This window comes from Panicum hallii, chromosome 9, assembly GCF_002211085.1.
Source record: "Panicum hallii strain FIL2 chromosome 9, PHallii_v3.1, whole genome shotgun sequence".
NCBI classification, from domain to species: domain Eukaryota; kingdom Viridiplantae; phylum Streptophyta; class Magnoliopsida; order Poales; family Poaceae; genus Panicum; species Panicum hallii.
The window spans coordinates 16,204,721-16,221,427 of NC_038050.1; the positions used below are offsets into that span (position 1 = coordinate 16,204,721).

The following is a 16,707-nucleotide window of genomic DNA, read 5'->3' on the forward strand; positions in this document are numbered from 1 at the left end:
TCCTTCCCTCTGCATCATCTCCTCTCCTCCCATACCGTGCTTCTCTGCCAGACACGCGGATGAGTCCAAGGTGCCATGGATGGACTGCCCACCGGCATCGGAGCGCGGCTCAACCTTGACATCCCTCCACCGCAGCAGCTAGAGCTTGACCCGCTAGCTGAGGCTCACCACTACGCAGCAGTGTCGCGCAAGGCCAGGTGGGGTAGTGCTGGAGCTCGCCCAAAGCCACGCGAGGAAGCTTGGCCAAGGGAGGACGACGATTCCATGATCGCCGACGGACGACATCCTCAAGCTCCGCGTGAGCCACTGCGCCAGCCTCACCATCGAGGAGCTCGTGGAGGACAGGGTGAGGACGTAGGGACTAAGGAGTGTGGCTGCCCGATTCCTCCACCAAGCACCCTCCTTCGCAGGCCCTTTCCCACACAGTATGCCCTCTCCCCTGCTGGGAATTGGTGTGCCACCACCGACTACCATTGGAGCTGCCCAAACTCTGCCCCTCACCGTCGACGGCCATCTAAAACCTCTCTCCACCCGAAGTACAAAGAGCATCGTGAGCTTCCCCGCACTCCCCTCGTTGTTCTCAGCTCTTTCTCCGCCAGCTCGTTGGCATCGAAACGCTGCGCGCCGGGCCGCCATGGCCATAGCCGGCTGGCTTCTTCCTGCGTTAGCCAGCGCCTTGAGTGCTCCGCGCCTCGAGGGACCTCGCTAGGCTGGCCCCCCTCGCCGAAAACTTGCTACCGGAGAGGTTGCTGCAGTCAAAGTAGGCCTCTCACATGCGAGAGGAGAGAGATGGAAGGAGAGGAGAGGAGAGGAAACGGTAAGGTAAGATGATAGAAACAATGGATTTTTTTTTGGAATATTTGGGTTCATTAGTGTAAAGACTCACCATGTACATTCAAATAATTCCAATAAAATCTTAAAGGTCTATTAGTGTAAAGTTGCATGGCAACAAGTTAGTCCCACTTGGAGGTGGAGGAAATCCAACTTAAATAGTTGGATGCTCTCCATGCTCTTGCAAGTGTGGGTGAGAGGAAGAAGAAAGAACACGCGCTCGCCTCGCCTCGCCGAGCCGCGGCTTTCTTTTGCAGATTTGTTTTGCCACTTCGAATCTGTGACGGATCTCACGCGCGGAATTTTGGGACTCATAACCGACTTTATTTACGCCAAAAACCCTAGCGGTTCCTTCTTCCTATAGATACACACGGGTGCGAAAAAAATATATATACAGAAGACGCACAACACGCCTCAACCTGCCTGCTGCGCCGCCGCGTACGTTACTTCATCCCGTTCGTCGGCGTGCATCGGCAATCGGGAGAGTAGGTCTCCGGAACCTCGTCCTCAGCGATCCTACACCGGGAGAGAGCAAATAAGGTTTTTGGGAAGCGCTCTGCGCGACTGCTTGAACGCTTCCACATCGCTGTCCTCTACGTTCTCGTCGCCACAGCTCGTCTTCCTCCTGGTCAGTGGGGCGCGACTCAGCGTCGTCAAGCGTGCGGAGGTGCTGATCGTCGCCATCGTCTTCTTTACCCGGTTATTCCGGTCAGACAAGAAACGTACGGTTTTCTGTCCATAACTATATCTTTCATACCTACTATGATCCTAGTATGATCTGGTTAGGGTTGATCTTGCTGCAGCAATATTATATCTTAAATCACTTGATGAGCATGTTTAGATATGTTCGTTTTGTACGCAATTTTCGTCATGGTGATGATTTATCTTCAGATTAATTTAAAACTGAAACTCTTATTTTTTCTATCAGTTTTTTGCATGTTTTCACCATCATGGCACACCATGATAACATGTCACATCGGCATCGAAAGTTTGGAAGCCCATAATATACATTTTACTCTTAGGAGAAGCAGCCACCGCAGAATACACTTGCCCCAACCCCTAAGCGAATTAGTTGCTAGTCATCGGTCTCAGCCTCAGCATAAGAAGCTATCGCACCATGCATTCGCCCCACGCGATAGGCCGGCGATCGCAGCCTCCAGCGAACGAGCCGCTGCAATGGAACCACCATGTTTCTTTCATCAATGGAGTTGGGGAACGGTGAGGGCTAGGGTTCTTGATAGCAACCGGCCGATACATAGGGGGTGTCTATTCATCACTTTCAGTGAATTGCGGCGATTGAATCTCAGCACCTCCCCCGGCCGAGCTGGCTCATTATCTCTACGAGCTGGAAGCTGAGCTCAACTCGTGAATAAATTCTAACGAGTCGAGTCGAGCCGAGCCACTAATGAGCCGAGTCAAGCGAGCTAACAAGCCACGAGTTTTTCATTCAGTCTTACCTGACAGCTTGACGACCGAAGATAGCGGCAAAGCTCCAGCAGTGCTGCGGTTGTGCCTTCTGCGACAGTACGCATGTGCCGGCGCGTGCGATAAATAGACGCCGCGCACGCGCACACACGTGTGTGTGTGCGTTGAGAGGCTAGATTTGGGCCGACAAGTGCTGGACATCGACTCCGCTTCGATTTGGACACACAAACATCCAATTTATGCTTGGCGGCGCTAAACGCTGCACTATTTAGTAGTGCTAACTATACCAATATAGCGTAGTCCTTAGCTATGATAGGGCCCAAGGTTGCAATAGGAATCTGTCTATAGAATTTCGTAGCGCGGCATCGCGTTCCAAACCCTATAGCGACGACATTTGCGTGTAATTATATTATGTCAATAGTCACTGGAGGCTTCCTCGCACCGCGCGTGCCCGTGCCATCATCCACGGCAGCGGCCCCCATCATTGCCGGTGGTGAGCCACCCCGCCGCGGCTCCCCTCTTCGCACATCCCCGTCGCTGCTCTCTCATAGCCGCCCCGCGGCCGCGCGTCTGCTAGCGGCGATGGCGTGCGCCTGGCCCAGGGGTGGCGGCGCTGGATCCATGGCCGGTGAGGCCGGATCCGGCCTCTCCCAAGGAGCCGGCAAGATGGCGGGTTGGGGGGCAACGGCAGCAACCTCGTACCGTCGTGCGGCCTCATCGTCATCCATATTTTGTGGCAGCGCGGCCGTCGCTAGCGGCGGATGCTCCCCGTGGCGGGGCACGGCAGCCTGTTGCGTGGCTCCCCGTGGCGGGGCCTGGCGGCCGGTACCATGACTGCCCGCGGAGGAGGCCGGCGGCTGGTGGCGCGGCTGCCTCCCCCGACGTGCTACGGCGGCGGTGGCAGTCAAGCGGACTGGGGGCCGATCCGGATCCACACCACCTAGATCCGGCAGCCTGAGACGCAAGGTAGGTGACGGAGGGGGCTTAGCCCAGGCTCTCATCTTTCGGTGGGCCATGGTGGCGGTGCCCTGCCCGACCCCGTCGTCCTGCACCATGGCGGGGGCGGCGGCCCGCAGCCGATGCTGTTTGGGTCGCGGGATTGTGGTGGCAGATGCTAGAGGTGGGTGGTCGTCAGGTTGTGTAGGTTCTCGGGCGAAAGTCTTGCTCGGTCTTCGACCGTTGCCGGCGATGATGGTGCCATGGTGCATCATTCTCCTTCTTGAGGGCGTTGCTGTGAGGACCTCAACCTCCAAGGATAGCTCTAGGTGAAAACCGAAGAACCGAATTGTTGGTTCAGGTGACGGCGGCATCTTGATGTGTTGCTCTCCTGCTGGGGCGTCACTATGTAGTCCGTGGGAGGGCGATCATGGTCTGTGTGGAGGGATGGAGATGTGAGAGTGATGGAGTTCGTGGTAGAGATCGCTTTAGTACGGTATCTACGCGACAAGATATATTCATGAAGTGTTTGGCAGTCAAGCAGAAAGAACTATCTTCACATCAATTTTATAAGAAGACAATAGATACGAAGAGTTTTAATTTTGTTGCTGATAAGGATCAAGACAAGGTTGAAGCAAGGACTTAGAAAAAGTTTGAAGCTTAGTCTTTCTAGCTTTCTTTCTTAGTCTCTTTCTTTCTTATTGTTGTATTAATTCCTTAGTTTCAAGGTTTAGAGTCTAAGAATTTTTATAACGATTGGCTGTAGACATTCACTTCTGAATGTTCAATGCTAGAATTTTCCTTTATCTAAAAAAATGTCACTAGTCACTGTAAGCTGTGCTAATTGCCTACATTCACAGAGAATTCTCAAGGCATGTCGTGCGCCATAGTCATTTTCCCCCCTTAAATTTATGCGTATCAATCATGGGTGAAATCTGAACTTTTATGTAGCTTTGTTTGAATTCAGCAGTTAAAACTCGGCTGTTCTTCCAAGCTGGGAGGTGGGTGAGTTTGGTAAGAAGATTCGCGCGTTCTTTGCTCACTTGCTACGGTTCCACCGACACGTTCAACGGTAACCAACATCAGCCACGGTGGACCAAGCTAGAATTAGCGTAAACACCTAACGGCTGAGTCGATCTGCTGCCATGTACACCATCACTGTATCCCTCCAGCCATCAAGCTGATATAGGTCGTAACGTATAGACTCGCATCAAAGAAAAACCAAAGTGTAAGTTGCCAAAACTTGTGAATTGTTATCGGCAAAATCAAGCTGCGCAAGAAATGGAGGGGAGATCATACAAGCCATGACCAGAAAGTCTCTCCAACTTCGGTTTCTCTGCTATTATATTTGCACAGCCTGCACCAAGAACAGCATGCGTCAGAGTTGAGACAGGCAGAGAGCACCGACATGGCGAGCAAGCGAGCGGTGTCGCGATCCCTCCTGCTCGTGATCGCGACGGCGGTGCTAGTGCGTCCGTTCTGCTGCGCCGTCGATGCTCCGACGTCGGCGGCGAACCAGACGCGCCCCCCGGCGCTGTTCGTGTTCGGGGACTCCATCGTGGACCCGGGCAACAACAACGCCCTCACCACGCTGATCCGCTGCAACTTCCCGCCCTACGGCCAGGACTTCCCCGGCCACAACGCCACCGGCAGGTTCAGCAACGGCAGGGTCCCCAGCGACATCCTCGGTATGTACGCACGCCGCCCACGACATCCCGATCAGGGCGTCATTGATAACACCTTGTCGCCGTCTGATGCAGCCAGCCGGCTGGGCATCAAGGAGTACTTGCCGGCGTACCTCGGCACGCAGCTCAGCGACTTCGACCTCCTCACCGGCGTCAGCTTCGCCTCCGGCGGCTGCGGCTTCGACCCCCTCACCGCCGAGCTCGTGGTAACCCAACCCTCCGTTCCAAGAAACTCCGGACCTGCATGCAGCTCCGCGTCCCGCATTTCTGATTTCCCTGTCGCATGCGTGTCGTCAGTCGGTGCTCACCATGGACAACCAGCTGGATCTGTTCAAGGAGTACAAGGAGAAGCTGAAGCGCATCACCGGCGCGCGGCGTGCCGGCGAGATCGTCGCGACGAGCGTCTACATGGTGGTCACAGGCACCGACGACCTGGCCAACACCTACTTCACGACGCCGTTCCGGCGGGACTACGACCTCGAGTCCTACATCGAGTTCGTCGTGCGGTGCGCCTCCGACTTCATCAAGAAGCTGTACGGGCAGGGCGCGCGGCGGATCAACGTCGCCGGCGCGCCGCCCATCGGGTGCGTGCCATCGCAGCGGACCAACGCCGGCGGGCTCGAACGGGACTGCGTGCCGCTGTACAACCAGGCCTCCGTCGTGCTCAACGCGGCGCTGGAGAAGGAGATCAAGCGGCTCAACGGCAGCGCCGAGCTCCCGGGCTCCGTGCTCAAGTACATCGACCTCTACACGCCGCTGCTCGACATGATCCAGCGCCCCGGCGCCTACGGTGAGCCGCACCGACCCAAAACGCATCGAAAAAAATGCGAGTCGATGACGCCATTTCCTAACCGATCTCCGTGCTTCCAGGATTCGACGTGACGAACAGGGGGTGCTGCGGAACGGGGGTGTTCGAGGTGACGATGATGTGCAACCGCTACACGGCGCACCCCTGCAGGGACCCCAGCAAGTTCCTCTTCTGGGACACCTACCACCTCACCGAGAGAGGCTACGACCTCCTCATGGAGCAGATTATAAACCGGTACGGGCTCTGAAACGGATTTCATGATGACCGCAGTGGAGGTTTCGTACTTCGGTGCTATGACACCGCAGTTTGTAGTTGAGAAGCTTTTGCTGAATCTTGGGTGTCCTGATCAAAGAAATTGAGTGTGTTCTGATCTTGTAGCTGAACTGCAGCTAAAGCAATCAGCAGTTCATTATCATGTCCCCAGTTTGTGTTGTGATAATATGCCAGCAGCCAATTGCTTATTTCTGTTGCAACAAGAAACTTGAACCTTCTGGTGACAAAAAATGTATCTGAGCAAAATCAGCAACGCCGAATAAAACTGTTACAACCATACAAAATCCTACTCCTAGACAGTCAAATTCAAGGATGTATAAATCAGAACAAGCAACAGCCATTGACAAGGTTGTGTCACTCAGGCTCACAAACTGTTTGACAAATACATATGAATTCACGCAAATCCTCTGCTCTTGAAGGATTCATTCCAACCTGGTTTCAACAGACGAAAGGCGAACATAGAGAAACAATTCCTGCAGAATCCTGATTGAGATTAATGGGGACAGTACACCACTTTCGCAGGCAAAAGGATTAGGTATAAATAAATACATAAAAGGGTCCATTTTATTATGTGCTATATACAAAACCATGGAGTAAAGCAAACTGGATACTTATGGCATAAGGGTATATGACAGTCTAACACTAGTCTAAAATCTAACCCGTAACAATAATCTAAGATGCCAACTAGGAGCTAGCTGGCAGACAAAATTCTTACCAAGGGGCTTGACACTATACACTACAGATGAAAGAAATACACTTGTTGGATCCTCAAAGAAGCTTATTCTGTGCCACAGCTTCACAAAGCTCCTCCTCGTATCGTAAAACTCGAGGCGAGGGTGCAGCTTTGGATACAGGTCTTGGCAGTCCAGGTGGCATTGAGCGTCGGAGACGCTTTGAAGGAAAAGAAGTAGAAGACTCCTGGAAAAGAACTGCTGTGATTGGCTTCACATCAACCAGCTTAAGGCGTGAAAGGCGAGCAGCATGTTTTGGGGCCCGTGGGGTCCTTGGGGTGGAAACACGCACATCCTTGCCATCGATTCTACAGAACATGTAATGTTTTTGGAAGAGATTAGAGTGTTAAATAAGTCAGCACTATCTGTAAATCAAATAAAATCTAGCTAACCTCAAGAAAGGCCAATGCTCCGTTGGAAGAGGAGTCTTGTTTAGGAGTAATTCCTGTCTGCTTCGATCTGGTGTAGTATAGTTGAAATGGTACTGCCTCGCCAGTTCAACCTAGATTGGATTACCTTATAAGTGAGCTTGGCAATACAACTAAGGAGTTAAGCACTAGCTGAGTGTGCACAACAAACATGTAGAATATTGAGCATGCAAATTAACTAAACAAACAGATTGTTGGGCATGGAAAAACAGTGATAAAGTTGACAAGAATGTATCCATTCACAAGTATATTATTCCAAGATTAGAAAAAAAATATGGAAGACGCAAGTAGGTCATGAGAAGTAGAACGATGTCATTTTGTAACAGAAGAGCAAGCAACATTTTTTTGCATCTTGCAATAAAAGATACCATCATTGATCATTGTCAGTCAGGAGAGAACAAGGTAAGTAAACAAAAAGTAAGACTTATCAATTTCCACACCTAGCTGACATCAATTACTCTGCTTATGCCATGGTAACTACAGCTTGTAAGGGAGCTAGGAAATGAGAAAAAGGTAACTTTATCCTACTTGACAAATAAAGGATACAGCAACTGAAAGATGATACTTACTGCTTTTCGAATCCTTTTGGAAACATGGAAAACAGCCTTCAGTTGGTCATGGTGCAAGCAACACATTATCTTGATCTTTGCAAATAAGAAAAACACTGGAAATCAGGTTCACCACAAATATAATACAAACTGAAGTCAACAAAGGGTGGTCGTTTCAGTTCCATACCAGCAAATCAAGTGGAAGCGATTCAAGTCTTGAATCACCATCAAACTCAGCTGCATCAGGAGTCCTCGGAGTCCTTGGCAATATCTGTCCTTTATTGCTACCAAACGGCTCAAAATTGAGTCTTGCGGGGGATAAAATTGGTCTTGTGCTTTCTAAGAGAACCTCAGCCTGTGGCGATATCTCCAGCTCATCTTTCACATTCAACAGAATCCTTTTCTTCCCTATGTCCCTGCTGGTACTCCTAGTATAACGAATCTGAGCCAGGGCACCAGGTTTCAAGTACTTGTTCTTTGCATGTTTCACTCGTTTCTTTTGCTTCAGAGTCACTGATCCAGACCCCATGATGATTGCAGTTCACGGTTAAATTGGAAGTGTCAGGTGTAGCAGAACTTTGATTATCATCCAGTTTCATCTCTCAGCTTGAGTACAAGGGAAGAGAAATAAAGAAATTAGGATAACAAAAAAATTATCACCGTCACAGAGCATTTTAAGTAATCAATCACTTTGCTGAAAAACACCCAGATTGAAAAGATGATCTGTATAAACATGTGTATCCATCATTTAACAAAGTTTTATGCTACAATGCAGGGTCGAGTGAATCAATGTTTGATACTATTGAATTATACTTACCAATTTCAACTTTAATAAATAGCTAAACAGCAGTAGAGAACATGATAACAAATCGTTAGACACAACATCGTGCAGCAAAATTTCAACAAATGAAGGGTCAGATTATTTAAAGGATATAAGATGCCTGTTGTTTCTTTAACTAAAGCTTGTCGGGAGATTTCTTATTCTATGGAGAGAGGCAGCCTCAGACACAACATAAAGGATGTACCAAGGATCAGCACCTTTCACTTTATACTGCCTCAAGTACATGCACACAGAACTCAGATATATGCATGCAAAGACAAATGTTAAAACATAGCCTGGCTGATTGACTATTACAAGAAGTGAAAGCTTGTAAAAGTGAGATTTGTATTGTAGCATCAGTAAATATTTAATCCAACTAATAGCGGTACTCAATACTGCTGGTACTGAAATTTTACCAATTGGTAGTTATTGATGTAGCATCGATTAAATATTTGGCTAATAGTAGTATTAAGTACTAGTAGTACTGAAATTTTGCCAAATGCCAATGAGTGGTACAATAAGTGTTGTAGGATCGATTAAATGTTTTATCCCTGACAAATAGTAGTATTAAATAGGACAGAACTTTGCCGATTAGTACAATCATTTATGTAGCACCAATTAAATGTGGAGTCTCTAGTGTAGTAAATCTTGATTTTGAAGAGAAATCCTCAACTGGTTGAAAAGGCACCCAGTTGCTATGATTTATTAGCATCTACAGCAAGTATCGAACACTACAAGTAGGTACAGGAGATAAAATTCATGGGAGACGATTTGGCCGCCGAAAGAAATGGTAGACCCCTAATCTACCATAGATCCGGGCGGCCAACATTAGGTTCCAACTTTAAGACATGAAATTCACACCCGCAGCATCTCCACAGCACCACAGAAGCGGCGAAAACGACCGCCCTTATCGCGTGGCAGCAGATCTAGCAGGAGATGAGTCATGAAGCAGCACGAGCACCCGCACCCAGTCCGCTCGGCAAACGAATCACGGGTCAGGAGTGGTAGCGCTAATCCCCACGGCTCGGTCAGTGGCGCGAGAACGCGCAAGGATGCAGCTAAAGACGCCGTATTTTTGAGGGAGAAAGAGGAGGAGGAGGAGGAGAAGCGTTTACCTGGAACAGGGCAGGCAGCTCAGGACCCAACAGCTCCCATCACGCGCGAAGGGAGAGCCGAGATGCGGAACGGCGCGAGCTGGCTGGTGGCTGCTCCCCCCACACACCACCACACCGCCGGCGAGGGCGAGCAGGAGGAATCAGCGGGCACCCGCGACCGCACTCCCACGGCAACAAATTGCTCCCCTGCTTTAATGGCTGGAGCGAAATCGGGAATCGACAGAGAGAGAGAGAGAGAGAGAGAGAGGGAGAGAGATGAGTCGGGCTTTGTACGAGGGCGGGGGCGTGGGAGTGGGGGCGAGAGGTGGTGGAGCCGTGGAGGGAAAACCGAAAATTTTCGACGGGGCTTGGCGCCAAAACGAGCTCGGAGGTGGGTCATGGCCGGATGAGAGAGAGAGAGAGGACGCGGGGCCCACCTACCGGCAGAGTGTGGGCACGGGCGCGGCGGGAGGATCGGAGGAGCTGCGCGGAGCCCGTGCCGGGGACGGCGGTCTCGGGGCGCGGGCCGCCACCCGGCCGTACGTGCGCGGCGGGATCCCCGATGGCGAGACGGACGCCTTCCAAACCGAGGTCGGCGGCGGCGCCTGGGCCTGGCTCCCGTTTCCCTCCCTGACCAGGGGGCCCCGCCTCGACGGCGTTTCTTCGGGCGTGAGAAGGGCGCCAGGTGGGCCCACGTGTGGCCCTCCTTCTCACAGATGGTGGGTGTGAGTGCCAGGCAGGCTGCCAGGTCGCCGGGTTTCCGCGCGTGCAGGTGTCTGCGGCGCGGAAACCGCGGGCCCCACCAGCTCTCGGGTCTTGGCGGGATCCGATTCTGCTAGAATCTCTCTCCCCCCGCGCGTCCGCGGTGGTCGTTGGGGTGGTTTCCGTCGGCGCGGGGCTTTGTTTGGGACGGATTCGCAGGCCGGAGGCCGCATCGTGCCGAGGGGATCGGTGTGCCGACGGTTCCATGCGTGCGGACTGCGGTTGCACCCCCGCGGCGTGGGCCGCGTGGTTGCGCCGGCCCAGCTGCGAATACATCCGGGTGGCGTCGGCAGCCGTACGGCTACTTTGGACACTGCACATATTTCTTTTTCAAAACACACTGCTCGAGCAGAGCACGCAATCTTACCTCTACGAGCACCTTCGAGCCATCGGGAGACTGAGCTGGCAGATTCTCGAGATTGACGAAATCACCACAGGCACCTCACTATTGATAGGTACATCGATTACCATTGAAATAATAGGATTACCATTGAAATAATAGACGCCGCTTACGTTCTGAAGTAAATTGAGAAAAATGCAAATACCCTTACCGAGTCGATGAGTCAAACCTGGGTAGGCAGATTCTACTATAAGAACGTCGTGTGATTAGCCACTTTTAACAAGAGATGTGCTATCGTTCTTGGAACGTTACCCACTATCTTTCGATAATACTCCCTTTATTCTTTTTTGATAGTCCTATTTCTAAAATTGAATTATTTGAATTATTCTCTTTTGAGTTGGGAATAGTATGGATGACTGTTCGATTTATATGCAGAGTAACTTCTCCAGTAAAAAGATTGATGTATGTATAATATAACATCAAAACTGAGAAGTGGTAACTAATGAGATGATAAACAAGATCCTTTTTCTTGATCATTATACCAAGATAAAATAGAACTATCAAAAAGAATAGAGGAACTCTTGATCACTGTAGATGAAATAAAAACAGGGAGTAATTGTGTGTGTGTGTATATATGGAAAATCTATTCTACACGTACTTGTATCTACTCTCACAAGTGTATCTTTTGACGTAGGACATATCTGACCCAACAAGAAGTATGTACGTGAAGTATGTGATTATACTAGAACATTTATGATAGTATATACGTTAGGTATATGACCATACATATAGTACGTGGACATACTAATTTTTATATACTAGTACTAAGATATAATTATAATATATTTAAAAATAGGGATGCTTTTGAAATTTTTTATATATCCTTTTGAAGTATTTTAGAATTAGTATATAAATATACTCAAAGTGATAAATAAGTATGCGGATATACGTACAGTGGTATACTGATGATGAGAGTAGTTACACACGAGTGTAGATAAATAGATGTATATATATATATATATTTGTACGCACACCTACACGCTAACAATTTCTCTACTGTCACGACGACCGTGGTAACAGCTTTTGCCCATTAAATACCCATCTATCCGGAATGGCAGGAACCATCCAAGATCGCAAGGAGCTGATGGAGAAGTTAGGATAGGCAGGTTAAAGGTGCTCAAGAGAACCAGAGATCATAACAATAGCAATATTGGTCGTAGACTCGCGCAATATGCTAGGCGCACTAATAGCTCAACGGCGCGCCTAGCAGATGTACCTAGTTCTAGCTGAGCACTTGTCGATCCATGATGGTAAATACTCTATTCGTTAACTATCAACAAGAGATACTGTTTCTCTCCGTTAAAAGTACCGAGGCGAGTGTGCTTTAGAACTGATGGACACAGTTACTAAACCTGCAAACTTAGATGCTTGTTGCCCAAAAAAGGCACTTCGATACTTGTCACTAACCGACTCTTTCTTTGGAAGAGCGTATTTCGTTTCTTCAACGAGTGTGCGTAGCGATACAAATGTCACGCACTCGCTGCAAATAACACTCTGAAACGGAAGAAAGTGTGCCTAGTGTGCATTGTTAGGTACGTGAGTATGTTCACGCTGTATTATATGGAGTTGTTGACCACATGTGCGTGCGTAGGGTGATTCATGTCATTACCGAGTTTTTTAAAAAAAAGGGATTAAAAAAAATTAAAATTCGTAAAAGGGGTGCCAGTTGGAAAATTTTTAAGAAATGGGTGCCTCCCGCCCGCTGAACGGGCGGAAAGGAGCCTCCCGCCCACCCATCGGGTGGGAGGTTCGAAAAAAATTTCCAGGGGCCTCTTCGTGAATAAGAAAAGTTTTTTATTCGTGAAAAGGTCCCTGAAGCAGGCCTCCCGCCCGGCCAGTGGGTGGGAGGCATCCCGCCCGGCCAGCGGGCTTGAGGTCCCCCCGCAGGCTATTTCAAACTCAGACTTCTATACTTCGTAGAATTTATGTTTCACAAGCTATTTGAAATTCAGACTTTTTTCAAATACAAAATTTATTCGCCATACTCTTATGTATGCATATAAAATTTTAATTCAATTTTACGAAGAAGATTACGGTATCTAAAACTCGTACGAAGATAGTTAAACGATAACGTTTTGCAACGTAGAATCCAAATATTCTGTCTTCAGTCAATGCGGCAAATATTACAAATACACATCCAGGTGTGATACAATCTCAACGCGGTAAATATTACACATGAGCAAACAACGTTCAAATAAAATTGCAACTAAATGATGCCTGATGACGTACTAGCACTCGATCGGCGACGTCTCCCACTCCTTGATGCAACCGGAGGTCTTCCATCTGTAGCATGACCTGTAGGGCCAGCTTCAGCAGAACTGGGGCCAGCATCATTGTTTGGACAACGTTTATACGTGTGTCCAATCTGATTACATGCACTGCAGCGCTGTATCCTCGGACGGAGCTCTGACTAATCCATATCATTACGAATACGCCGTGTCTGACGGCGCCCTCTCTGAACCCGTGATGATCTATGGTCAGGAATATATGTAACAGGATTCGCTGTCTCAGTGAACGATCCAACCAAACGGAACCCATAGATCTCATACTGCCAGGTGCTGACAATTGTCTCCTTTTTGAAGTAATGGGAAACATATATATCGACAGAATGTTGAATATCCGCACAAGCAGCCATTACATGAGAACAAGTTAAGTGTAGCAACTTGGGCCTCATACATGAGCAACAACAAGTTCCATCAAACTTGAGAATGCACTCCTTTACAACAGTTTGACGTCTCATGCCATGTCGCGCCCTGTCTTTAGGAGATACCTCAAACTTGAGCTCCTGTGTTCCACATTGCTGTACGTGGTGTAACCGGGCGCTTTCTTCCTTCTTAGTCATATATTGTGTTACCATGAATCCAAAATTTCTGTCAGGATCTCGCATGAATACCTGATTTTTAGTGAACCGGTCCCTAAAGTAATCGGTACACCTCCAGACGATGAATTCCACAATTGCAACCAATGGAAGCCCACGAACACCTCGCAGCACCCAATTGTAAACCTCGGCGAAATTGGTGGTCATTATGCCGTACCTTGCACCATCGGTATCATAAAGTAACGCCCACTTCTCCTTAGGTTCATTCTCAATCCATTCAGAAAAGTTTTTCACCACTGAGCCAGACCTTCTGCGAGTACGTGCAGTATCTGTTGGCAAAGGGCACAAAGCCTCTGCTTCATCATGTGAAGTTATGTTTTTTGATGCGTCCTCGGCTCTTTTCTTCCCGATCAGTTCATCAAGTTTCTGCCACTGCTTGTTAAATTTTTGCTGATTCGTTTTCTTGCATAGCCTCTTGAACATATCCATAAGGTGCTTGTTCTTGAATTGCCTGAAAAACTTTGCACCGATATGTCTCATGCACCACCTACTGCGAACATCACGCCACTTGGGAGACTCTCCGGTCTCCACACACCCCTGCTGCAAATCTAGTATTGTACTCAGTATGCCGGCGTGACGATGGAAGGATCGATGGACCAAGAGGGGGGTGAATTGGGCCTTTTTAAATTTCTAAAACAAGATAAAGCAACCTTAACCTATGCAAAACTAGAAAGGCTCCAATTCACCAACCGGATAACTAAAAGACCTACACAAGCTAGATAAGTTAAAAAGAGATAAAGCCTAGTAAGGTAGAGCTAACTAGTGATTCCTAAATCAAGCACATGAATGAATTGCATGAAAGATAATGCTTGAATAAGTAAAGTGGACAAGGGACAACCGGATTTTTTCCCGTGGTATCGATGTGTTGGCACACACCCCTAATCCACGTTGTGACACTCACAAAGAGTATTGTCACCTTCGAAGTCACCAAGACGAGGGTGCTCACTAAGAGTCTCCGTTCACCATCCCGGTGTGGTGGAGATCAAGCCACGTACAAATCTCTTCTCCGGGCTTCCACAATCCTTGGCAAGCTCCGCGAGAATCACCTCGATCACCAAGATCGCCTAGGTGATGCCAATCACCAAGAGTAACAAGCTAAGGCCTTCACTTGAGCAAGAACCAATCACCAAGAATGGATGCACACAAACTTCTCTCTACTCAAGTCCTTAATCTTACTTCTTGAATGATTGAATGAACAAGTGTATGAAGTGTATGAAATGTTGAAGCTCAAGGTGGCTCTTGACTATAGTATGTGTGTTTGGGTGTTTCCTAGTGTCAAGAGTAGTAGAATGACCCGTTGGAGGGGTATATATGGCCAGCTCACACGAATAGAGCCGTTGGAGAAAAAGCTGCCAGAAAACTGCGTAGCGCCGGTTAATCCGACGTCGCTCCAATAGTCATCGTCGGTTTAACCGGTGAATGTAAACTCCCCTTCTAAAAACTAGCCGTTACTGTTTGGGAAGATTAACCGACGTGACATCGGTTTAACCGGTGAGTGTAGCCATCCACTGATCAACTGAAACACCAAGTCTCTGGACAACTGCACCGACGTTCAATTTCAAATATCGTCGGTTTAACCGGTGAGTGTAGCTGTCCGCTGATCAACTGAAAAACAAAGTCTCTGGACAACTGCACCGACGACCTTTTTCAAATATCATCGGTTGAACCGGTGAATTGACTTGTCAAACTCTGCTGACCTTGTTTAACCGACGTATAAAAGAGTTGAAGCGTCGGTTAAACCGGTGAATAGGATTTTTCTGATTTTGCCTTTTCTGACTTGAGTCTTGAATGAAATCCAAATATTTCTTGAGATATAAGTTGAGAACCACTTATTTGAGCTTCTAGAAACTTGAGTGACCATTGTGTGCATCCATTTTCAAATGACCATGTCCATGCTCAAGTTACTAAACCTAAACCCCTCTTAATAGTGCGATCACTACAAAACTATAAAACCTATACTAACCTAAGTATCCTTCTCAACCTTATGACACTTAGGACTAGAAAGATTCTTAGTCTTGACATATTATTGAGTTGAATGCCGAGATCGCCTTTTTGAATAATGAAAATTAGGGGCCTCTTTTGACATATAACCAAATGAGCGATAATGATCTAAAAATCTGCACAAACTCATTAGTCACAATAATGGTTGTCATTAATCACCGAAACATACCTTAAGGGCCTAGATGCTTACAATCTCCCCCTTTTTGGTGATTGATGACAACACAGACATAAATAACGAGAGAGCGAGAAAGATATGGCAAGAATAAACACAAGCAAACTCGAAAGAAAAGAACCAAAGAGCTCAATGGCTCAAACGAAATCCATAGATATGTCTCAAAAGCTCAGCATGCTCAAATGACAAATGTACATATCCATGAACTAAAACCAAATATAATACAATATATAATACAATAAGAAACAACAAGGTCCTAATCACGAGCTCTCTCTAATGCTACCCTCCCCCTGACTCCCTCTCCCCCTTTGGCATCAAAGCCCAAAAAGGAGCGATCTACGGATCCAGCTGACGAGGTACTGCAAGAAAGCGATCTGGTTCATCGTCGTCGTCGTCGTCGGATGGTGGATCCTCGGAGACTGAAGGTAGCTGCTGATCTGAGGTGCCGGCAGGTGCTGAGCTGACTGGAGGTGTAGCTGTCGTCGAGGCTCTGGTGCTAGCACTGTCGGGGAGAGGATCCGTGGAAGTAGTAGCCGGCTCTGCAGAAGATGTGTCAACATCTGAAGTAGTAAGAGCTGATGCTGCCGGCTGTGACGACTGCTGAACTAAGGACACCTCTCCGCCTCCCCCTGAAGGTAGTGGCTGTGGTACGACGGGGAGGCCAACTGACTGCACTGTTGAGGGTGACTCCTGGAAGAGTGAGGTCGCAGGCAGTGGAGAGAAGAGAGGACGACTCGCAGACCCAAGTAATGCTGACAATGAGAACATGATCTCCGGGGTCGTGGAAGAAGCTGGAGCAGTAGAGGCTGGAGCTGGTGTAACTGCAAGTGGTGGTGCTCCAGCACTCTGAAGGCCTGACTGTCCTGGCTGCTGAGGGGCGAGTCCGGTGTGAGAATATAGCTGTGAAATCATCCC

General features: G+C 48.5%; 2 protein-coding genes across 2 annotated transcripts; one reads left to right on the forward strand and one right to left on the reverse strand.

Moving 5' to 3' along the window:
- Positions 1-4,581: 4,581 nt before the first annotated feature.
- On the forward strand, positions 4,582-6,146 carry LOC112875763 (GDSL esterase/lipase EXL3-like). Its single transcript, XM_025939732.1, has 4 exons — positions 4,582-4,880; positions 4,953-5,083; positions 5,175-5,667; positions 5,748-6,146. The coding sequence occupies exons 1-4, from the start codon at positions 4,601-4,603 to the stop codon at positions 5,930-5,932; spliced, it is 1,089 nt and encodes a 362-aa protein (XP_025795517.1). The 5' UTR covers positions 4,582-4,600; the 3' UTR covers positions 5,933-6,146.
- A 331-nt stretch (positions 6,147-6,477) lies between these two features.
- LOC112875764 (F-box protein At4g35930) lies at positions 6,478-10,194 on the reverse strand. The gene is made up of 5 exons (XM_025939734.1): positions 9,601-10,194; positions 7,853-8,271; positions 7,687-7,761; positions 7,082-7,191; positions 6,478-6,997 (listed from the first exon to the last, which is right to left on the reverse strand). The coding sequence occupies exons 2-5, from the start codon at positions 8,192-8,194 to the stop codon at positions 6,727-6,729; spliced, it is 798 nt and encodes a 265-aa protein (XP_025795519.1). The 5' UTR covers positions 8,195-8,271; positions 9,601-10,194; the 3' UTR covers positions 6,478-6,726.
- Between the last annotated feature and the right edge of the window lie 6,513 nt (positions 10,195-16,707).